The sequence below is a fragment of the Salvelinus sp. IW2-2015 genome, linkage group LG16 (assembly GCF_002910315.2).
Source record: "Salvelinus sp. IW2-2015 linkage group LG16, ASM291031v2, whole genome shotgun sequence".
Taxonomy (NCBI): Eukaryota; Metazoa; Chordata; class Actinopteri; order Salmoniformes; family Salmonidae; genus Salvelinus; species Salvelinus sp. IW2-2015.
In genome coordinates, this window is record NC_036856.1 from 17,323,841 (window position 1) to 17,349,759 (window position 25,919).

At 43.1% G+C, this 25,919-nt stretch overlaps 1 protein-coding gene across 5 annotated transcripts in view; it reads right to left on the reverse strand.

Annotated features, from left to right (window-relative positions):
• rfx2 (regulatory factor X, 2 (influences HLA class II expression)) overlaps positions 1-25,919 on the reverse strand; it is an 81,423-nt gene that overhangs the window by 38,261 nt on the left and 17,243 nt on the right. For 4 of the 5 annotated variants that reach the window (XM_024004535.1, XM_024004533.1, XM_024004534.1 and 1 more), the window contains exon 2: positions 5,126-5,239. In XM_024004535.1, coding sequence (XP_023860303.1) covers positions 5,126-5,230 — 105 coding nt within the window. In that variant the 5' untranslated portion in view covers positions 5,231-5,239. Of the gene's footprint in view, positions 1-5,125; positions 5,240-21,253; positions 21,412-25,919 lie in introns of all 5 variants that reach the window. The other variant, XM_024004531.1, reaches the window with a different exon arrangement.

The window sequence follows — 25,919 nt, forward strand, 5'->3', positions numbered from 1 at the left end:
GAACGCTAGTGGATTTATATTAAGAAGCAAAGTTAAAACAGCATCCTTGTCATCAAAATTGTTGCATGTGCTACATTCAGCATGCAGACTGAACACAAGTGTCTAGTGCTCGAGGAACAACAAATGCGCTCCTTGAGTGACGGGGCTAGGTCTGTGTGGAAAGCGGCATAGAGATAGAGAAAACTCAAGTAGTGAACTATAAAAACGGACGTTACACACGGCGTATCACATTTAAATACCGTTATAGTAGGTAAAGTAAAAACCCCAAAAGGTCTCTACATCAACATCGGCATATCGTAAAATACAGTACACCGCCCAGTCCTAGCTGCTCATATTAAGCACATGCTCTGCTTTAAACCCGAAGTATCCCAAAGAAAATAGACCGGTTGGAAAGCACGCGGCCTCCAGTCGCTATTCAAATCAAACTTAATTTGCCACATGCGCCGAATACAACAAGTGTCGACTTTACCGTGAAAATGCGTACTTACAAGCCCTTAACCAACAGTGCAGTTCAAGAAGAAACCATTTACCAAGTAGGCTAAAATAAAAAGTAGTAACACAATAAGAATAACGAGGCTATATACAGGGGGCACCGGTACCGAGTCAGTGTGCAGGGATACAGCCTAGTTGAGGTAATCTGTACATGTAGGTGGAGGCAGTGACTATGCATAGGTAACAAACAGCGAGTAGCAGCAGTGTACAAGGGGGGGGTCAATGTAAATTGTCCGATTTTTATGAATTGTTCAGCAGTCTAATGGCTTGGGGGTAGAAGCTGTTGAGGAGCCTTTTGGTCCTAGACTTGGCGCTCCGGTACCACTTGCCGTGCAGTAGCAGAGAAAAGTCTATAACATGGGTGACTGGGGTCTGAATTTTATGGGCTTTCCTCTGACACCGCCTATTATATAGGTCCTGGATGGCAGGAAGCTTGGCCCCAGTGATATACTGGGCCGTTGGCACTACCCTCTGTAGCGCCTTACGGTCAGATGCCGAGCAGTTGCCATACCAGGCGGTGATGCAACCGGTCAGGATGCTCTCGATGGTGCAGCTGTAGAACCTTTTGAGGATGAGGGGGCCCATGCAAAATCTTTTCAGTCTCCTGGGGGTGAAAGGTTTTGTCGTGCCCTCTTCGACTGTCTTGGTGTGTTTGGACCATGATAGTTCGTTGGTGATGTGGACGCCAAGGAACATGAAGCTCTCAACCTGCTCCACTACAGCCCCGTCGATGTTAATGGGGGCCTGTTCGGCCCACCTTTTCCTGTAGTCCACGATCAGCTCCTTTGTCCTGCTCAAATTGAGGGAGAGGTTGTTGTCCTGGCACCACACTGCCAGGTCTCTGACCACCTCCCTATAGGCCGTCTCATCATTGTCGGTGATCAGGCCTATCACTGTTGTGTCATCAGCAAACTTGATGGTGTTGGAGTCGTGTTAGGCCACGCAGTCGTGGGTGAACAGGGAATACAGTAGGGGACTAAGTACACACCCCTGAGGGGCCCCAGTTTTAAGGATCAGCGTGCAAGACGTATTGCTGCCTACTCTTACCACCTAGGGGCGGCCAGTCAGGAAGTCCAGGATCCAGTTGCAGAGGGAGGTGTTTAGTCCCAGRGTCCTTAGCTTAGTGATGAGCTTCGTGGGCACTATGGTGTTGAACGCTGAGCTGTAGTCGATGAACAGCATTCTCACATAGGTGTTTCTTTTGTCCAGGTGGGAAAGGGCAGTGTGGAGTGCGATTAAGATTGCGTCATCTGTGGATCTGTTGGGGCGGTATTTAAATTGGAGTGGGTCTGGGGTGTCCGGGAGGATGCTGTTGATGTGAGCCATGACCAGCCTTTCAAAGCACTTAATGGCTACTCACGTGAGTGCCACAGGGCGGTAATCATATAGGCAGGTTACCTTCGCTTCCTTGGGCACAGGGACTATGGTGGTCTGCATGAAACATGTCGGTATTACAGACTCAGCCAGGGAGACGTTGAAAATGTCAGTGAAGACACTTGACAGTTGGTCCGCGCAGGCTTTGAGTACACATCCTGGTAATCCGTCTGGCCCAGTGGCTTTGTGAATGTTGACCTGTTTAAAAGGTTTTGTTCACATCGGCTACCGAGAGCGTTATCACACAGTCATCCATAACAGCTGGTGCTCTCGTGCATGCTTCAGTGTTGCTTGCCTCGAAGCGAGCATAAAAAAGGCATTTTCCTTTGTAGTCCGTAATAGTTTTCACGCCCTGCCACATCCGACGAGTGTCAGAGCCGGTGTAGTAGGATTCGATCTTAATCCTGTATTGACGCTTTGCTTGTTTGATGGTTCGTCCGAGGGAATAGCGGGATTTCTTATTAGCGTCCAGATAAGTCTTCCGCTCCTTGAAAGCGGCAGCTCTAGCCTTTAGCTCGATGTGGATGTTGCCTGTAATCCATGGCTTCTGGTTGGGATATGTACATACAGTCACTGTGGGGGACGACGTCGTCGATGCACTTTTTGATGAAGCCGATGACAGGTGGTGTATTCCTCAATGTCATTGGATGTATCCCGGAACATATTCCAGTCTGTGCAAGCAAAACAGTCCTGTAGTGTAGCATCCGCGGCATCTGACCACTTCTGTATTGAGCGAGTCACTGGTACTTCTTTCGTTTTTGCTTGTAAGCAGGAGGATAGAATTGTGGTCAGATTTGCCAAATGGGGGGCGGGGGAGAGCATTATATGCATCGCTGCGTGTGGAGTAAAGGTGGTCTAGGATTCCCCCCCCCCTCCCCTGGTTGCACATGTTACTTGCTGGTAAAAATTTGGTAAAACTGATTTAAGTTTGCCTGCATTAAAGTCCCCGGCAACTAGGAGCGCCGCTTCTGGGTGAGCATTTTCTTCTTTGCTTATGGCCTTACAGAGTTGGTTGAGAGCGGTCTTAGTGCCAGCTTCGCTTTGTGGTGGTAAATAGACGGCTACGAATAATACAGATGAGAACTCTCGGTAGATAGTGTGGTCGACAACTTATAAGGTATTCTACCTCAGGCGAGCAATACCTCAAGACTTCTTTAATTAGACATCGCGCACTAGCTGTTATTGACAAAAAGGCACACACCCACCCCTCGTCTTACCAGAGGTAGCGTCTCTGTTCTGCCGGTGCATGGAAAATCCCACCAGCTCTATATTATCCGTTTCTTCCTTCAGCCACGTCTCGGTGAAACATTAAACTGTAACATTTTATGTCCCGTTGGTAGGATCATCTTAATAATAGGTCATCAATTTTATTTTCTAACGATTGCATGTTAGCAACGAGAATCAAAGCCATTGGTAGTTTACTCGCTTGCCTCTGGCTTCTCAGAAGGATTCCCGATCTGCGTCCCCTTTCCCAGCGTCTTCTTCACGCAAACGGCATGGATCTGTGCCTGTTCCAGTTAAAGCAGGATATCCTTTTCGTCAGACTCATTAAAGGAAAAAGTTTCTTCCAGTCCATGGTGAGTAATCTCTTTTCTGATGTCCAGAAGATCTTTTCGGAGAGACGGTAGCAGAGAGACTGTAGCAGCAACATTATGTACACAAAAAGTTACACAATTTCACAATCGGTTGGGAGATTGTAAAACAATAGCCATGTTCTTCGGCGCCATTCGATTGCATATAGATGACATGCATTTCCCCCTGCCCCTGTTCCTTTTATTTGATAATGGGCCATTCTAAATCTAAACCAATTTTACATATTAGTAAAGACAAGATTAAATTGAAAATTGTCTGATGGATGAAAATATGATCACTTGATGAGAGAACAGCTGTGCAGCCTGAGGCAAGGTACAGAGGGCAAGCTTTTTTTGCTACTTTCTCAAATCATCAATAGCCTACAGTCATAACGCACAGCCCATATACGTTTGATTTCTAAAACATTCTAAGGTTTATATCATTCACAACTAAAGTTGCCAAATAACTAAATCTAGCATACAGGACTACTTTCAAAATGTTAACTTGTAGCTCAACATAACCACCAAAAATATCAATTAAGTTCAATTATATTCTTCTTACTATAAACTTATGTCATGAATTTATAAGCATATCTTGTCAACTAAATGAGTAAGCCTACAGCCTATGGCATGGAGCATAGCCAGATAATAGGCCTACAGAAGGCCACCTCATTCTGTTCTTCTGAAATACATTTTATTCATATCATAATTTTCCTTTAGACCTGACTAAAATAAATAATGGATTTATTGTGATGTGTATATTAAATTAAATGTTTTAAATGTAGAAGTTCCAAAGGCATGCATCAGCGGCTCGTATGTGTGGAGGCGTGGATATGTTAAACGTTAATTAACGGTCAATAACCGGATGACAATAACCAGCTGACAAAATGATGTCATGACCATCACAGCCCTAGTACTGTGAGGTAGAGTTATGGTTGAGTGAGAGAGACCCACTGTGCTGCATGTGAGAGAGTACAGCCTGGTTTTATATATTTATTTATTAAGGATCCCCATTAGCTGCTGCAGTCTTCCTGGGGTCCAGCCACATTAAGGCAGTTCTATACAATTTAAAATACTACATTACATGACATGTCATAACATTTTTCACAACACATTAAGTGTGTTCCCTCAGGCCACTACTCCACAATACAAAATCCATGTGTACGTGTGTGTAGAGTGCGTCTTATGTGTAAGCGTGTGTGTCTCTTCACAGTCCCCGCTGTTCCAGAAGGTGTATTTTTATCTGCTTGCATCAGTTACTTGATGTGGAATAGAGTTCCATGTAGCCATGGCTCTATGTAGTACTGTGCACCTACCATAGTCTGTCTATTCTGGACTTCTGGACTGTGAAGAGACCTCTGGTGGCATGTCTTGTGGGGTATGTATGGGAGTCCGAGCTGTGTGCTAGTCGTTTAAACAGACACCTCGGTGCATTCAGCATGTCAACACTTCTTACAAAAATAAGTAGTGATGAAGTCAATCTCTCCTCCCCTTCGAGCCATGAGAGATTTACATGCATATTATTAATGTTAGCTCTCTGTGTACATTTAAGGGCCAGCCGTGCTGCCTTGTTCTGAGCCAATTGTAATTTTCAGAGGTTCCTCTTTGTAGCACCTGACCACACGACTGAACAGTTGTCCAGGTCCAACAAAACTAGGGCCTGTCTTGTTGATAGTGTAATGGTTTACCTGTTGTGAGGCTGGGACAGGCTGCACCACGGGGGCCTGGGCGGAGGTGGACGTACGCAGCGCCACACTGGACGACGAATCGGACCCTCCCTCTGAACTCTGCATGCTGGGAACCTACAGGGGAGAGAGGGATGGGGAAGAGGAGTAGTGAGCACAAGGATATCCAAGGCAAGAGACAAGATGCACAGCCCTGCCAGACAGGACACGAGAACAGACAGCATGCATCCCTACTCAGAGCCAGGCCTGCACATATGCTGCCATGCCAAACAAATGGGCTTTTCACAGCATGCCTGAGAGAAGGGCCAGGGCTTTCATATTGCCCAGGGGGGGTCCAGACCAGGCTCCAGGCCCCTGCCAAGTCACACGGAGTCACCTCAGAGCCCCAAAGGTGCCTTACTTCTGGCCTTTATTAATGGAACATTAACAACACTGGTAAAGACAGCAACACTAAACAGCTGCTTAGTAGAAGTCCAGCTGCTAGGAAAGAAGCAGGTGGAAAAAGTTGTGGTGAAAACAGTTGTGAGTATTGTCAGGATTTAGGAGGCCTGGTCCTCCAAACTGTAAACACTCTCTCTCGAACATTGGGAGAAAATATGCACAGCATGGCAAAAGGCAGTGAGAAGAGCAAAAAAATGGAGTGACAAAGGCTCTCTCTTTCAGAGAAAGAAAGAGGGGAGAAGGAGGGATTGAAAATAAAATAAATAAAACTTCCACAGCCCCACCAAAGAAAAGAGAAAAAAAAAGAAGAAAATGGCAGTGGGGTTCCTACCCCTGCCAGGGTACTGACGATAAGCAGTGTTTGTTTCAAATGAGAGCCGTTCTCTGGGGGCTCCAATAATCCAGCTGATATCTGGAAATTCCTCAATGCTTTGTAAACGTTTGCCGGTTGCTATGGTGAGGAATCCATGACGACCACCCCTAACTCTGCCCCGCTCTGCTCCCTCCCCCCACTGTGCCATCCTTTCTCTTATTTATAAAGCTCATGCACAGGAACTTTTGAGTGTGGCCACAAAGCAAGGGAGGTGAAGGAGAGGGGAAGGGGGTCTTGCAGGAGGGAAGGCACCACACCTCCAGAAGATCAGGAGCTTAAACAAATGAGGCCTAATTAGTCAGCAGACATGGATACGTATGGAGTGATTTCATAACCAAATGAAATTGTACTTGAATTCCATAACTCTGAATTTGTTTAATGATACTGAATTCAACATTTTTGAATTTGTAATGCACAAATTGGATCATTGAATTAAGACATTTAACTTATATTTCATGATTTAAAACTGAATTTAATTAATATTGCGTTCAGTTTTCAAATAACATTTAACGGAATATTCAAATATGTATGTATATATTCAATATGGTAGATATTGTATTCATTGTCTGTGTATGAAGTTTACAAACTATAATTTCAAGTTGATCAAAAATATATATTTTCAAATGCATTCAGATTCAGTTCTTTAAATTCAGATTCAAAACCAGAGACAACATCCTTGTTCTTTGCCAGCCAGGAAAGGTAGAGGAGAACAGATTGAATCTGGGTACCTTGTAAGGATCGGACGGCGAGTGGGTAATCTGCCTTTACCATCGGTCCTATTTTCCAACGTACGTATATCCTACCAACAGGACATTAAAAACTATAATATCTTATGTTTCACCGAGTCGTGGCTGAATAACACAGCTGGCGGGTTTTATGCTTTTTCGGCAGGACAGAACAGGCGCCTCTGGTAAAACAAGGGGTGGCTATCTATGTAAACAACAGATGGTGCACGAAATCTAAGGAAGTCTCGATGTTTGCTTGCCTGAGGTAAAGTATCTCATAAGCTGTAGACTGCACTACTTACCAAGAGAGTTGTCATCTATATTCTTCGTAGCAGTCTATTTACTACCACAAACAGATGCTGGCACTAATACCGACCGTACACAATGAGCTGTATATGGCCACAAGCAAACAGAAAAACGCTCATCCAGAGGCGGCGCTCCTAGTGGCCGGAGACTTTAATGCAGGGAAAGTTAAATCCGTTTTACCTCATTTCTACCAGGATGGCACATGTGCAACCAGAGGAAAACAAACAATAATTTTAAAAAACACAGAAAACTCGAGACCACCTTTACTCCACACACAGAGACACGTACAAAGCTCTCCCTCACCTTCCATTTGGCAAATCTGACCATAATTCTATCCTCCTGATTCCTGCTTACAAGCAAAAACTAAAGCAGGAAGCACCAGTGACAACCAATAAAAAGTGGTCAGATGAAGCAGATGCTAAGCTACAGGACTGTTTTGCTTGCACAGACTGGAATACTGTTCTGGGATTCTTCCGATGGCGTTGATGAGTACACCACATCAGTCACTGGCTTCATCAATAAGTGTGTCGATGACGTCGTCCCCACAGTGACTGTACGTACACTACCGTTCAAAAGTTTGTGGTCACTTAGAAATGTTCTTGTTTTTGAAAGAAAAAATAAATTGTCCATTAAAATAACATCAAATTGATCAGAAACACACTGTAGACATTATTAATGTTGTAAATTATTATTGTAGTGTACAGTGTCCCATTATCAGCAACCATCACTCCTGTGTTCCAATGGCACGTTGTTTAAGCTAATCCAAGTTGATCATTTCAAAAGGCTAACTGATCATTAGAAAACCCTTTTGCAATTATGTTAGCACAGCTGAAAACTGTTGTTCTAATTAAAGAAGCAATCACTGGCCTTCTTTAGACTAGTTGAGTATCTGGAGCATCAGCATTTGTGGGTTCGATTACAGGCTCAAAATGGCCAGAAACAAAGACCTTTCTTCTGAAACTCGTCAGTCTATTCTTGTTCTGAGAAATGAAGGCTATTCCATGCGAGAAATTGCCAAGAAACTGAAGATCTGATACAACGCTGTGTACTACTCCCCCCAAACTGGCTCTAACCAGAATAGAAAGAGGAGTGGGAGGCCCCAGTGCACAACTGAGCAAGAGGACAAGTACCTTAGTGTCTAGTTTGAGAAACAGATGCTTTACAAGTCCTCAACTGGCAGCTTCATTAAATAGTACCCGGAAAACACCAGTCTCAACTTCAACAGTGAAGAGGCGACTTCGGGATGCTGGCCTTCTAGGCAGAGTTGCAAAGAAAAAGCCATCTCTCAGACTGGCCAATAAAAAGAAAAGATAAAGACGGGCAAAACAGACACCGCACGGCAAATGGTACCAGAGCGTCAAGTCTAGGTCCAAAAGGCTCCTTAACAGCTTCTACCCCCAAGCCATAAGACTCCCGAACAGATAATCAAATGGCTACCCGGACTATTTGCATTACTGCCCCCCCCCCCCCCCCCTTTACACTGCTGTTACTCTCTGTTGTTATCTATGCATAGTCACTTAACCTCTACCTACGTATTACAGTACCGCAATTACCTCAACTAACTGGTGCCCCCGCACCGGTACCCCCTGTATATAGCCTCGCTATTGTTATTTTACTGCTGCTCTAAGTACTTGTTACTTTTATTTATCTATTATTTACTTATTTTTTTTAACTGCATTGTTGGTTAAGGGCTTGTAAGTAAGCATTTCACTGTTGTATTTGGAGCATGTGACAAAACTACATTTGATTTTAATCAAAACGCTTTCTGTGGCAAACAGAACCTTCTGGCGGTTTCTGAAGCCAATGTGGCAAGTTGCGCAAGCTAGCTAGCTGCAGTGTCAACCATGTACATTTACATTTAAGTCATTTAGCAGACGCTCTTATCCAGAGCGACTTACAAGTTGGGTAAGTCGCAATGTAGCTTGCTAACTAAGCTTGCTAACGTTAGCTAGATCAACCGGTCAGTCCAGCGCAGCACCCTCCCAATCCATTGCTCTCCCTTTCACTCCGTGTGTGTGTGTGTGTGTGTGTGTGTCAAAATGCCATTCTGTTTTTATGATAAGAACTATAAAGCACATGTCATACAGTCAGTGTATCATCTCAGTAAGCTTTTTGTGCCACATACTAGAAATACATTGTGTGTGTGTGTGTGTCTTTATTTACAGCTTGTAGCAGCACAACCGAGGGTGAGAAAAATAGGCCAGCCAAGAAAATAAATACCCTTCAGTGGAAAGGAGAGTTTTGCAAGAGAAGGAGGGTAAATCTTACCTTGGCAAGAAAAATATGATTTCGTCGACTTTGGCAATTGAGTTCTGCACTGATTGATTTTTTATTACCAACATTCTTACCTGAATACCTACGTTGATGTTTAATTACATGCTGAAATGTGTCATGATTGATAGTGAAATTTTGATATCGTTGTAATAATTGTCCGACTCTCCTTGATATTTCTTTCAGAGTGAAAAATGAAACATCACACTTGTAAGTCTTTTTAGTACGCATTCACCACCACATGAGCTTGAAATTATATTGTGAAATACATTTATTAATGCTATTGAAATTGTAAAATTATTCCAATGTCTCGAGTACCATTTACTTTATGAAATTAAGCACATTGATATATATTAAGTCAACTTTGAATAAGACCGTCATTTAAAATTGTACAGCCTACAGACTGTTTGATGTCAGTCTTCATTGGAAACTACCTGTGCTAGAGGACATCTGCAAGACGGCGCTGGCAGGCTTAAAATATTAAATTAATGTAAAATTTATTGCACTAAGTTGTCCTTTTTGTTTGCCGTCACAGTTTATCAGAAGGTGTAACAAATTACCATACTAAATTTGTAACTAGTATTTAGTTTTCTGGCCAGATACTTTTTTACTCAAGTAGTTTAAGAGGGCTACTTTTACTTGAGTAAATTACAATTAAAGTACAGATTTCCAGTACTCTACACACCTCTAGAAATTCTACATAGCCTAACTATAAATTGTGGGCTAGCATCCACACTGGAGAAAAGTGTATCGTTCTACAGTAGGACCTACATCTGTCAATCAACTGATGGCCCAAATCAGCTCATGAACTCAGCCAGGTAAACACAGCCTATTATTAGTTTTCACACCTTTCATTATGTAACAATGGATAGGCTAACGGTTAGCCTACAGAATGAAGCATAATAGAAAATAAACCAAAATAACAAGCGGCCTATTGCAACCATCAATGGATGATTATTGAAAGCCGATGTCTCGTTAAACCATCATAGGCACACAGCTGATCTCAATTGCAACCATTATTGGTCACCTCATTACCGCTCCCTAAAAAGATGTTGGTGTTACCTTAGTTAGAGATCTGTACATAATGATGAGATGCTCATGTCTCCGCCCTAATAAAGTAGGGTTGGGAAGTATCCAGATTTTCATACCGTTTCTGTACCAAACCGGGGTATATGGTATTACCGAATGTGCACACAACATAAAAAAATATAATATATATAAAATATCTCACATGCACTTTTTATTTTATGTATACTCAACAGGGATCCTGATCCAGGAGGGGACTGAATGTCTCGGCTGTAACCAAGAAGGGAGGTGACAAAGACTATTTGCACTGCCCCACCTCCTTTAGGTTGCTGCTACTCTGTTATTATCTAAGCATAGTCACTTTAATAACTCTACCTACATGTACATATTACCTCGACTAACCAGTGCCCCCACACATTGATTCTGTACTGGTACCCCCTGTATATAGCCTCACTATTGTTATTTTACTGCTGCTCTTTAATCATCTGTCTTTTTTTATTTATTTGGGGGGGGGGGGGGGGGTTTCTTAAAACTGCATTGTTGGTTAACTTCTTAGTGATCCCTTCTCGCCCAGTCCCGTTAATGGGATTGATTTGACAACACCCAGTGAAATAGCAGCGCGCCAAATTCAAAAACAGAAATACTCATAATAATTCAAAAATCATACAAGTGTTATACATCGGTTTAAAGATGAACTTCTTGTTAATCCAGCCACCATGTCAGATTTCAAAAAGGCTTTACGGCGAAAGCAAACCATGTGAGGACAGCACCCCATCAAACAAACACATGAAAATCATAATTCAACCCGCCAGGCGTGACACAAAAGTCAGAAATAACAATATAATTAAAGCCTTACCTTTGAAGATCTTCTTCTGTTGGCACTCCAATATGTCCATTAAACATTACAAATGGTCCTTTTGTTCGATAAACTCTGTCGTTATATCCCCAAAATGTCCATTTACTTGGCACGTTTGATTCGGAAAATACACCGGTTCCAACTCACGCAACATGACTACAAAGTATCTAATAAGTTAACTGTAAACTTGATCCAAACAACTTCCCTAATCCAACTTTAGGTATTTTTAAACGTAAATAAAATCGATAAAAAACATTTGAAACTTTTGTGTTTTCTATCCAAATCTACCAATTATATGCATATCCTAGCTTCTGGGCCTGAGTAGCAGGCAGTTTACTTTGGGCACACTTTTCATCCGGACGTGAAAATAGTGCCCCCTAGCCTTAATGAAGTTAAGGGCTTGTAAATAACCATTTCACTAAGGTCTACTACACCGGTTGTATTCGGGGCATGTGACAAATACAATTTTATTTGATATCTGTGTATATGCATGTATGTATGAGATATATTATATGAAAGACAGACCCCTAAAAATGAATGTTCCAGTAATAGGACCTAGGCCTAGCGTTTAAATCGAGCGAGAGAATATTATTTGATAGCAGGCTTGAGAGAAAGATAGTGTAATTTTGAAGTAATCATGAAGCTCATTTGAATTTCCTGATGCAGCAGGAAAATTCTCTGCGAGAAAAGAGGGATCAAGTTAAGAGCCAAGATCTCTAGGTCTATTTTAACAATGAAACGGTTGTTTCAATTCAATTATCTGTGACATTGCTACACACAAGCATAGACCATGATATTTGAAATTCAATAAAACAAACTTTTGAATATAGTTCTGACAGACCTCATAAAAATACATACCGTAGTAGCCTACACGGTTTCACGCCTTTGCTCTTAATGTCAGCCAATCAAAGCGGCACTGTCTACAGTCGGTGACTCCATGTGTAGTAAGCAACGTGGGAGATCTCTAATCAATGCAAAATGGAATTACAATTACTGAATTAAGTTTGTTAAATGAGAAGGAGTAGGCTTCAATTACTAGCAACCATCAGGTAGGCTGTTTAATCTGAATGGAGTGGTTGTAGTCAAGGACGGGAAACGCAGCAAAATACCCTCAATTACTTTTAGCTGGCCAACTCCTTTACATCGATTTGATGCAGTCAAGACAAGCACTACCAGATGGGATGGTAGACAACCTATGGAATCTACAAGTTTGTCTAACTACCGCAAGTCTGTATGGCTATTCGCTCCCCCTATCTCTCCTGTGTAAAACTCACCAGCCCCTGCCAAATCACACTGCTGCAAGCAAGCAGCACCCAAGCTGCGCAGCAAGCCCGTTTCTATTTGTTTTTTTACATGCGTTTCGACTATCCGTATATCCCGCAAAAATATAATATTATTCTAGTGAAATTATGTCAAATACCCATCTCAAAACTGAATCTGAATGCATCTGAGAAGTTAAATACATGAAACTTTGATAAACTTAGTTTGTAAACTTGATACAGATAATGAATGCAATATCTACCATATTAAAACTAAACATATACAGTACTAGTCAAAAGTTGACACCTACTCATTCAAGGGTTTCTTTATTTTTACTATTTTCTACATTGTAGAATAATAGTGATGACATCAAAACTATGAAATAACACATGTAACCAAAAAAAAAAGTTCAACAAATCAAAATATGTTATATTTCAGATTCTTCAAAGTAGCCACCCTTTGCCTTGACAGCTTTGCACACCCTTAGCATTCTCTCAACCAGCTTCACCGGGAATGCTTTTCCAACAGTCTTGAAGGAGTTCCTACATATACTGAGCACTTGTTGGCTGCTTTTCCTTCACTCTGCGGTCCAACTCAACCCAATTGGGTTGAAGTCGGGGGATTGTGGAGGCCAGGTCATCTGATGCAGCACTCCTTCACTCTCCTTCTTGGCCAAATATCCCTTACGTAGCCTGGATGTGTGTTGGGTCATTGTCCTGTTGAAAAACAAAATGATGATAGTCCCACTAAGCGCAAACCTGATGGGATGGCATATCGCTGCATAATGCTGTGTTAACCAGCAAGGCCAAGTGTGCCTTGAATTCTAAATAAACTCAGACAGACACAGACAGTGTCACCAGCAAAGCACCACCACACCTCCTCCAGGCTTCACAGTGGGAACCACACATGCAGAGATCATCCGTTCACCTACTCTGCGTCTCACAAAGACACAGCGGTTGGAAGCAACAATCTCAAATTTGGACTCATCAGACCAAAAGGACAGATTGCTCATGTTTCTTGGCCCAAGCACGTCTCTTCTTCTTATTGGTGTCCTTTAGTAGTCGTTTCTTTGCAGCAATTCAACCACGAAGGCCTGATTCACACAGTCTCCTCTGAACAGTTGATGTTGAGATGTGTCTGTTACTTGAACTCTGCATTTATTTGGGCTGCAATTTGAGGCATGTAACTCAAATTATCCTCTGCAGCAGAGGTAACTCTGGGTCTTCCTTTCCTGTGGCGGTCCTCATGAGAGCCAGTTTCATCATAGCGCTTGATGGTTTTTGCAACAGCACATGAAGAGACTTTAAAAGTTATTGAAATGTCCTGGATTGACTGACCTTCATGTCTTAAAGTAAAGATATACTGTCCTTTCTCTTTGCTTATTTGAGCGGTTCTTGCCATAATATGGACATGGTCTTTTACAAAACTCTTCTGTATTACACACCCCCACCTTGTCACAACAACTGATTAGCTGAAACACATTAAGGAGGAAAGAAATTCCACAAGTGAACGTTTAACAAGGCACACCTGTTAATTGAAATGCATTCCAGGTGACTACCTCATGAAGCTGGTTGAGAGAATGCCAAGAGTGTGCAAAGCTGTCATCAAAATGTATTTTGATTTGTTAAATACTTTGTTATTTCATAGTTGATGTCTTTACTATAATTCTACAATGTAGAAAATAGTTTTAAAAATTAAAATTAAAACCTTTGAATGAGTAGGTGTCCAAACGTTTAACTGATACTGTACATATTCAAACTGTATTATATTAAATGTACATTTAAAATTGAATGCAATTTTAATTTGATTAATTATAATTCATATATTCAATTTGTGCATTAAATTCAAATAAATAAATTATGGAATTCAAATACAATCAGTTGGAACTGAAATCAAATACAATTTCTGTTGCCACTGAAATCCCTCCTTAGACATGCCACTTCCATTACTTATTCATCCTCAGGTCAATCAGTTGCCAAGAGGAGCAGACTTAAAAGTGGAACTGCCAGTGTTTTAGCAACATGAAATCTTAGTAAAAATCTGTTCATATACACCCCCAGGAAAAATGACATTTTCTGACATGAGCACTTAGATATGGTAATTTTCACATTTTCATAAATTCAAAGATTGTTTGGGAACGACGTAGAGTAAGCCATTTGTGAAAATTCTATAGTGTGTGTTTGGACAATTAATAGACACTGTAGTAAATACAACCTAATAAAAACATCTGTCTCATCCAAGACCGGAGTCTTAGCAGACCGGTGTGCCAGAGTCAATTAGAACTACAATACAAATAAACCATTTACCTCACAGGCCTGCCATCATTCACTTTGAACTAGACTGTATATTAACAGGCAGTAAGGAACAGCGCAACTTCAGATCATTAGAACACATTCGCCAAAGCCACAAAATAAATGGATTTCTGAAAATACCACAGGAGTCCTCTTACATTTGGGAAATGTTACAGTCCTATTGATCAAATAAATCAAATAAAGTTCTATTGGCCACATACACATGGTTAGCAGATGTTAATGCGAGTGTAGCGAAATGCTTGTAAAAAAACAAAACATGGAAAGGTAGGCGCTCACACTCATTTACGCACATCAACAACAAGAACAACAACTAATGCTAGCGAGAACGAGATGAGCTAAAATCTAACCAGGGAACATTAGATAAAACTTTTTCAGCTAATTGGCCATCAAAATTGCACYGATAAACGATGGGGAATAGTAGCGTGCTCAATTTTCTGCAGCTTGCCTGCCAATGCATGCTTGTCCCAACCCACGTTTTGACAACTGAATGGGAACTTGCCTGCCCGCACGCCCGCCCATTTGATCGACACCAAATACATTTGATTGACAACTAAGGGTGCGTTCGTAAATTGCCTCCAGTGTGTCAAAGTGCACTCTGGGTCGTTGAAAAATTCAGAGCATACACTGCACTATAGACAGTGGATGCTCTGGCCGAGAAGTAAGGTTAATGCGAGCGTTCCTCACAACGGCAGTCAATCCCCAAGCTAACTGGTTAAAGTTGGCTAGCTACTTCGACACAAATGAGAGAACACCTCACTCTGACCATTTTACATGCCCTAGCAAAGCTGGTTAGGCTGTTTACATTATGTAGTCACTAACGTTATCTAGAGCGTTAGTGACTAACTGTGCTGCTGGCAACAATGTAATTACTAGTTTTTCCAACATTTACTGACACCGGTCATATTCAGCGAGTGTTGCGCGTTCATAAATTCATCAGTTATTCAGAGTAGACAGTCTGAGTGAATTTACAAACGCAAGAGATATGCTAACTGGATAACAGTCGTTAAAGTTCAGCATAGCTAACTAGATAGCAATAAATGTAAAGCGCTTTCCTAGCTAGCTAACTAACCAAATGACACCTGCATCTCTAGCCACCAAAAAACAATATGCGGGGGAAAAGTTGGTCACTCACCCACTGCTCCAATGACATGGCAGCAGCTAGCTAGCGTTAGGCTCTGTGTTTTTAGCTAGCTAAATACCTACATAAATAGATATGCTAGCCTATTAGCCACATTATGACTGACTTGTGATCATTGCCCTTGCTAATTTGATTATATTGACATTTCCAACCTTAGTTACATTCATCAATTTTTGTAAAAAATAGAGTCATTAAAACTGAAACAGTGCATCCCAAAAGGGTGGAGGATGCAAACAATGTACCCGGCCAGCTATGACTTACAAACTGATAGCAATATTTTTTGAACTACCAAGAAATGTATTGGTGAATTATACACTGCTCAAAAAAATAAAGGGAACACTTATACAACACAATGTAACTCCAAGTCAATCACACTTCTGTGAAATCAAACTGTCCACTTAGGAAGCAACACTGATTGACAATAAATTTCATAAATGGAATAGACAACAGGTGGAAATTATAGGCAATTAGCAAGACACCCCCAATAAAGGAGTGGTTCTGCAGGTGGTGACCACAGACCACTTACATTTACATTTAAGTCATTTAGCAGACGCTCTTATCCAGAGCGACTTACAAATTGGAAAGTTTATACATATTCATCCTGGTCCCCCCGTGGGGAATGAACCCACAACCCTGGCGTTGCAAGCGCCATGCTCTACCAACTGAGCCACACGGGACCACTTCTCAGTTTCTATGCTTCCTGGCTGATGTTTTGGTCACTTTTGAATGCTGGCGGTGTTTTCACTCTAGTGGTAGCATGAGACGGAGTCTACAACCCACACAAGTGGCTCAGGTAGTGCAGCTCATCCAGGATGGCACATCAATGCGAGCTGTGGCAAGAAGGTTTGCTGTGTCTGTCAGCGTAGTGTCCAGAGCATGGAGGCGCTACCAGGAGACAGGCCAGTACATCAGGAGACGTGGAGGAGGCCGTAGGAGGGCAACAACCCAGCAGCAGGACCGCTACCTTCGCCTTTGTGCAAGGAGGAGCAGGAGGAGCACTGCCAGAGTCCTGCAAAATGACCTCCAGCAGGCCACAAATGTGCATGTGTCTGCTCAAACGGTCAGAAACCGACTCCATGAGGGTGGTATGAGGGCCCGACGTCCACAGGAGGGGGTTGTGCTTACAGCCCAACACCGTGCAGGACGTTTGGCATTTGCCAGAGAACACCAAGATTGGCAAATTTGCCACTGGCGCCCTGTGCTCTTCACAGATGAAAGCAGGTTCACACTGAGCACATGTGACAGACGTGACAGAGTCTGGAGATGCCGTGGAGAACGTTCTGCTGCCTGCAACATCCTCCAGCATGACCGGTTTGGCGGTGGGTCAGTCATGGTGGGGTGGCATTTCTTTGGGGGGCCGCACAGCCCTCCATGTGCTCGCCAGAAGTAGCCTGACTGCCATTAGGTACCGAGATGAGATCCTCAGACCCCTTGTGAGACCATATGCTGGTGCGGTTGGCCCTGGGTTCCTCCTAATGCAAGACAATGCTAGACCTCATGTGGCTGGAGTGTGTCAGCAGTTCCTGCAAGAGGAAGGCATTGATGCTATGGGCTGGCCCGCCCGTTCCCCAGACCTGAATCCAATTGAGCACATCTGAGACATGTCTCGCTCCATCCACCAACGCCACGTTGCACCACAGACTGTCCAGGAGTTGGCGGATGCTTTAGTCCAGGTCTGGGAGGAGATCCCTCAGGAGACCATCCGCCACTTCATCAGGAGCATGCCCAGGCGTTGTAGGGAGGTCATACAGGCACTTGGAGGCCACACACACACTACTGAGCCTCATTTTGACTTGTTTTAAGGACATTACATCAAAGTTGGATCAGCCTGTAGTGTGGTTTTCCACTTTAATTTTGAGTGTGACTCCAAATCCAGACCTCCATGGGTTGATAAATTTGATTTCCATTGATAATTTGTGTGTGATTTTGTTGTCAGCACATTCAATTATGTAATGAAAAAAGTCAGCACATTCAATTATGTAAAGAAAAAAGTATTTAATAAGAATATTTCATTCATTCAGATCTAGGATGTGTTATTTTAGTGTTCCCTTAATTTTTTTGAGCAGTGTATTAAATCATGCATTGAACTGCATCCATCTATTCTGCCAAAAATGAGTCATAACTTATTTTTAAAACCTCTTATAAATGCTGGTTTTGTAGCATATACTAGGAATTTTATATTTTTGACTGACATGAGTGTCTGTTTCATATCTGCAAAGTAGTTAAAAGACTGTCAGCTCCACTTTAAAACAAGGCCACCATACCAGGCAGACAGGCTGAATAAGGAAAATAATTTAAACTTAAACACTCCCTACATATACAATTACAGCAATAAAAGCCCAGGAAAATAATACAAAGCTTTATCATATCTACCATAATCAAAGCTCATATGTAAACAGTAACACTGCTTGCTTGCATGACTAGCTTAGTCTTCATTAACAGGCTGCTTTTAATACTGTTTGATTAGACAGTCATTAATCATCATTTAAAATCAAGATAGTGGGTGGGCAACAGGTGCTGTTCAGCTCTTCCTCTGCTCAAACACCCCCAGCACTTTAAAATGCCAGTATTTCTTACAAATCCGTTTTGACACTTAAGAGACTCGTTCTAATAGCGTTCAACAGTGAGTGAATGTTAAATGCAGATTGCTTATATTCTGGTGGAAAATTCCTTTAGAGCTGTACACCAAGTTAAAGACTGATGGCAAATAATAGATTAACATTATGGCATGAAAACAATTGTGAGCAACACCATACATAAGCTAATCAAACAAAATTGTGAAACATTGTTTTGAAAAATAACATTTCACAATTATAGGCATGGACTACCACAGAGCTGGGTGTGCCACTGACATTTTCCACACAGGAGGATTGGCTGTCTAGATGAGTAATAGCCTCAATGGTGGAGCTAATGTTGAAATTCTTCAATTACTTTAGGCTGGCATGTGTCAATCGTTGTCTAACCATTGATCAAATAGGGACTCACTCAATATAAAAGCTGTTTGAGAAGACAAAGCCAAGTCCATCTCTGTGTAACCTCTCTAAACAGTCACAAACAACTGTCACATGAGATGGACCAGAGGGGGCTGCACGTGTATTTGTCAGAGGAGGCAACATGAACACCATTCTGTAAGGGTCCAGAGTAGACCCTAGAGAAGGACCATCCTCCTTTGTAKATTTCTTGCATTATTCCTTGTGGCAAAGCAAATAATAGCAGTACTGATTTAGGATTTTCTGAATGAAGTTAAAAAGGAAAACATTTGTATTTAAAGCTCCAGCGGTCAGATGTTTTAAAAGGAAATAATTTGTTTGTGGGGTGTCAGTTGAGTTATAAATACACTGGTAACAATCCCTGCAGTTATCTTTGGACTTTCCTTAGCACGGATATTATGCAATGAAGGGAGGGCGAGGGAGCGGCTCATAAACCTAGGCTTTGTCCTTTAGGTTTTCATGCATAAAGCTCAATTAAATGGGAGCTTTGGTAGGAGTGGTGAAGTGCGCCATGCGTTGGACTGGAGAAGGGAGAAAGTGCAGGCAGGCAGCCAATATGATCTGAGCCCCAAGTAAAGGTTAAAAGCCACACAAATTCCCCACCAGCTGCTATGAGCGGCACAAAGGCGGAACACAGCGGGAGGCCCAGCACACCACTGTAGAACCCAACGATAAATGGGCTGCACTTTAAAACAGCCTTTCTCCTCGCAGCCCCAAGACAACTTCACACACAAACCCCTACAAAAGGAGCCGGTTTTCACTCAAGCAAATCACAAATGAGCAATTAAGACAATTGCGTGAGTGGACCAATTTCCCTCTGTTAAAGCGTCAACCGAGTTGAGGGAAAAATGAAGAACTTCACCATTTTAGTCTTCTAAAATTAAACGTGCAGTTCTATAAACTCATACCTGCTATTTGGTATGAAAATCTGGATAAGATTTAAACATCTGTCACTGACAAATCTAACTTAAAACAGAACTCAGAGAAAAACACATACAGATGTTCAATTAAAAACAGGAGCCCAGTCTTGGCTCTTGTTTGCACTGGCCCACATTGTTTGCAGAGCAACAACGGTTGCTAGTGGCAACACCGTCCACTCCCGTTTCCAGGAGCCTGTTGCTATGCAACCAACCGAATACTTCCCAAACCAAACAATGCCATCCCCCAACTGATCCCTCTCTCACACTAAGCAGAAACTTACAACAATAAATACATAAGCTATTAATTTCAGACACTGGGGGGGAAGACAGAGGGCAGGCTAATTCCAATACCATGCAGAGGAAAGATTATATAAAAATGTTAACTCCATGCTGGTTTCAACTTGACTGAAGGCAGAATGTAGTGTTTTTATGCACTCAGTGGTCAAATAAAGGAGGAATGTTTAAGTCAACAGAATGGCAACAGCCAATCCTCTAAACTTGGTTTACACCTCTACACTTCAAAAACAATTACTTTGAAAAACAAGCACAAATGACTTCTAACTTTTCTAATCCATGCAGCAGAAAGGAGACATGAGCACCTTGGAGAGGAGAGCACAGACTAGTCCGACTCCGGAGGCTTTTAGTGTACATCGGAAGTTGAAACAACCAGGCAATAACACAGACACTTGATGCCATTAAAGTCCTGTTTATGGGGGACATTTGTACACCACTGCTTGTTTTGCCAGCTAGCCTTGTCTGTCTGTGCACTGTTTTTTCCAAGAGTCCTCTGTTCACCATATCCTGCCCCCACACCCACCCCCGATCCCTAGCCTATTCGTTCAGTTATATAACAGATAAATATACTTAAACAGAGAAGGAACAAGCTTTCCATACATGCATTTCTACTCTGAAGAGAGTTCAAGCAATGCAATCTTTATTGGGTAGCCAATCCAATAGCCATCCCCATTGTAAGAAACCCAGGTTGGCTCCTTTTAAATCCTATTAAAAAACCCAGAACCATAGCACACAGGCGCTGCACTCACACAAAAAGAGAATTAAGATATGATAACAGATTTCCACGACCGAGGCTGTTCTTCAAGCCTGTCTCATTAATTCATGGCTAATCCAATCAAAGCAGCTATTGGGGTCTGCAGATGGTGAGGCTGGAGGGAGAGGGGACCTGGACAGCTAACAGAGGAGAGGAGCCGTTCAAGGGGCCGCTAAACCAGCCACGGATCGTGGATCCACTCTTTCCCAGATTCCACCTCTGGTCACCACTACAGCCCGTCGACACCATCCGTCATAATGTGGAGCGCAGGCATGACAGACCAAGAATTATGAAATGGTTGCCATAGAGACTGTTCACCCATACACCTCCCCCAACCACCCCCACCTCTGTAACCCTTTCCAGATTTCCACCACCTCCCATCCCCATCCACCCCTAAACTGAATAATACTGAATTAGAGAATAAGAAAGTACAGTTCAGAGAAGTCAACCTGCTGGAAAACAAACCAGAAGTGCAGGGAGGAACTAATCTGTTGCATGTGGGTGTCTCTCTCATTAATGAACATTTATCTCCTGTTTTTCCAGCAGGGGTGATGACAGAGTTGAGGGAACATCAGGTCTTTGTTTTCATGCCACYTTGTTGCCCATCGAGATAGAAAGACTTTCTGAAATGAAGAAAAAATAAAAATAAAAAAGGGAAAAAAGAATCACCTGTTCCCACCTGGCAGCTAGAATTGAGACAGTTTTATATAGGCTAGACAAAAGCATATAGCATAGACAAAAACAAATTAAACTTCCCTAAGTGATGCTCATCAATGCATATTTACCAGGTCAATGTCTGCAACAAAAAAAAGAGAGAAAAAAAAGAAAAATGGATTCCAATTATTTACAATGTTCAACAACAAAAATTATTTCATGCCATGGAGTTGGTGCCATTATCAGCACAGACAAATCCAATGCCTTCGAAAAGTATTCAGACCCCTTGACTTATTCCACATTTTGTTACGTTACAGCTTTATTCTAAAATTAAATAAAACAAATTCATCAGCAATCTATACACAATACAATTTTTGTTCCGGCGCCGTAAAGAGATGGCCGCCTCGCTTCGCGTTCCTTGGAAAATATGCAGTATTTTGTTTTTTTTATGTGTTATTTCTTACATCGGTACCCCAGGTAATCTTAGGTTTCATTACATACAGTCGGGAGGAACTACTGAATATACGATTAACGTCAACTCATCATCGTTCCTACCAGGAATATGACTTTCCCGAAACGGATCCAGTGTTTCGCCTTCCACCCAATACAATGGATCTGATCCCAGCCGGCGACCCTGTGCGACGCCGTAAAAGGGGCAAACGAGGCGGTCTCGTGTCAGGCTTCGGAGACGGGCACATCGCGCTCCACTCCCTAGCATACTACTCGCCAATGTCCAGTCTCTTGACAATAAGGTTGATGAAATCCGAGCACGGGTAGCATTCCAGAGAGACATCAGGGATTGCAACGTGCTCTGCTCACGGAAACATGGCTAACTCAAGAGACGCTAACGGAGTCGTGCAGCCAGCTGGTTTCTTCATGCATCGCGCCGACAGAAACAAACATCTTTCTGGTAAGAAGAGGGCGGGGGGTATGCCTATGATTAACGAGACGTGGGGTGATCATCATAACAACACACAGGAACTCAAGTCATTCTGTTCACCTGATCTAGAACTCCTCACATCAAATGTCGACCGCATTATCTACCAAGGGAATTCTCTTCAATCATAATCACAAGCCGTATATATTCCCCCCAAGCAGACACATCGATGGCCCTGAACGAACTTTATCTGACTCTTTGTAAACTGGAAACACACACCCGAGGCTGCATTCATCGTAGCTGGGATTTTAACAAGGCTAATCTAAAAACAAAACTCCCTAAATTCTATCAGCATATCGATTGTGCTACCAGGGCTGGAAAAACCCTAGATCATTGTATACTAATTTCCGCGACGCATATAAGGCCCTCCCCGCCCCCTTTCGGAAAAGCTGACCACGACTCCATTTTGTTGATTCCAGCCTACAAACAGAAACTAAAACAACAAGCTCCCGCGCTCAGGTCTGTTCAACGCTGGTCCGACCAATCTGAATCCACGCTTCAAGACTGCTTCGATCACGCGGATTGGAATATGTTCCGCATTGCGTCCAACAACAATATTGACGAATATGCTGATTCAGGAGCGAGTTCATTAGGAAGTGCATTGACGATTCGTACCCACAGCAACGATTAAAACATTCCCAAACCAGAAACCGTGGATTGACGGCAGCATTCGCGTGAAACTGAAAGCGCGAACCACTGCTTTTAACCAGGGCAAGGTGACCGGAAGCATGACCGAATACAAACAGTGTAGCTATTCTCTCCGCAAGGCAATCAAACAGGCTAAGTCCCAGTACAGAGACAAAATCGAGTCGCAATTCAACAGCTCAGACACAAGAGGTATGTGGCAGGGTCTACAGTCAATCACGGATTACAAAAAGAAAACCAGCCCCGTCGCGGACCAGGATGTCTTGCTCCCAGACAGGCTAAACAACTTTTTTGCCCGCTTTGAGGACAATACAGTGCCACTGACACGGCCCCTACCAAAAACTGCGGGCTCTCCTTCACTGCAGCCGAGGTGAGTAAAACATTTAAACGTGTTAACCCTCGCAAGGCTGCAGGCCCAGACGGCATTCCCAGCCGCGTCCTCAGAGCATGCGCGACCAGCTGGCTGGTGTGTTTACGGACATATTCAATCAATCCTTATCCCAGTCTGCTGTCCCACATGCTTCAAGAGGGCCACCATTGTTCCTGTTCCCAAGAAAGCTAAGGTAACTGAGCTAAACGACTACCGCCCCGTAGCACTCACTTCCGTCATCATGAAGTGCTTTGAGAGACTAGTCAAGGACCATATCACCTCCACCCTCCGGACACCCTAGCCACTCCAATTTGCTTACCGACCCAATAGGTCCACAGACGACGCAATTGCAACCACACTGCACACTGCCCTAACCCATCTGGACAGAGGAATACCCATGTGAGAATGCTGTTCATCGATTACAGCTCAGCATTTACACCATAGTACCTCCAAACTCGTCATCAAGCTCGAGACCCTGGGTCTCGACCCGCCCTGTGCAACTGGGTCCTGGACTTCCTGACGGCCCCCCCAGGTGGTGAGGGTAGGTAACAACATCTCCACCCGCTGATCCTCAACACTGGGGCCCCACAAGGGTGCGTTCTGAGCCTCCCCTGTACTCCCTGTTCACCCACGACTGCGTGGCCATGCACGCCTCCAACTCAATCATCAAGTTTGCGGATGACACTACAGTGGTAGGCTGATTACCAACAACGACGAACGGCCTACAGGGAGGAGGTGAGGGCCCTCGGGATGTGGTGTCAGGAAAATAACCTCACGCTCAACGTCAACAAAACAAAGGAATGATTGTGGACTTCAGGAAACAGCAGAGGGAGCACCCCCTATCCACATCGACGGGTCAGTAGTGGAGAAGGTGGAAAGTTTTAAGTTCCTCGGTGTACACATCACGGACAAACTGAATTGGTCCACCCCACACAGACAGCGTTGTGAAGAAGGCGCCTCTTTCAACCTCAGGAGGCTGAAGAAATTCGGCTTGTCACCAAAAGCACTCAAAACTTCTACAGATGCACAATCGAGAGCATCCTGTCGGGCTGTATCACCGCCGGTACGGCAACTGCTCGCCCACAACCGTAAGCTCTCCAGAGGGTAGTGAGGTCTGCAGAACGCATCACGGGGGCAAACTACTGCCCTCCAGGACAACCTACACCACCCGATGTCACAGGAAGGCCATAAAGATCATCAAGGACAACAACCACCCAAGCCACTGCCTGTTCACCCCGCTATCATCCAGAAGGCGAGGTCAGTACAGGTGCATCAAAGCAGGGACGAGAGACTGAAAAACAGCTTCTATCTCAAGGCCATCAGACTGTTAAACAGCCACCACTAACATTTAGCGGCCGCTGCCAACAACTGACTCAACTCCAGCCACTTAAAAATGGAATTGATGGAAATTATGTAAAAATGTACACTAGCACTTTAAACAATGCCACTTAATATAATGTTTACATACCCTACATTACCCATCTCATATGTATTATACTGTACTCTATATCATCTACTGCATCTTGCCATCTTTATGTAATACATGTACCACTAGCACTTTAAACTTATGCCACTTTATGTTTTACATACCCTACAGTACTCATCTCATATGTATATACCGTACTCTATACCATCTACTGCATCTTGCCATGCCGTTCTGTACCACCACTCATTCATATATCTTTATGTACATATTCTTTATCCCTTTACACTTGTGTGTGTGTATAAGGTAGTAGTTGTGGAATTGTTAGGTTAGATTACTTGTTGGTTATTACTGCATTGTCGGAACTAGAAGCACAAGCATTTCGCTACACTCACATTAACATCTGCTAACCATGTGTATGTGACTAATAAAATTTGATTTGATTTGATTTGAATACCCCATAGACAAAGCAAAAACAGGTTTAGAATTTTTTGCAAGTGTAATGTAAAAAAAGTAYGTTTTATTTTTTTTAAAGTATTCAGGCCCTCAAAATTGAGCTCAGGTGTTCCATTGATCATTCTTGAGATGTTTCTACAACTTGATTGGGGTCCACTTGCGGTAAGTTCAATTGATTGGACAGGATTTGGAAAGGCAAACACCTGTCTATATAAATGTCCCACAGTTGACAGTACATGTCAGAGCAAAAACCAAGCCATGAGGTGAAGGAATTGTCCGTAGAGCTCCGAGATAGGATTGTGTACCAAAACATTTCTGCAGCATTGAAGGTCCCCAAGAACACAGTGGCCTCCATCATTCTTAAATGGAAGAAGTTTGGAACCACCAAGACTCTTCCTAGAGCTGGCCACCCGGCCAAACTGAGCAGTCGGGGGAGAAGGGAAACTATTCAGGATAGGGAAAGATGAACAGAGCAAAGTACAGAGAGAGATCCTTGATGAAAACCTGCTCCAGAGAGCTCAGGGCTTCAGACTGGGGCGAAGGTTCACCTTCCAACAGGACAACGACCCTAAGCASACAGCCAAGACAATGAAGGAGTGGCTTCGGAACCTGTCACGATGTCCTTGAGTGGCCCAGCCAGAGCCCT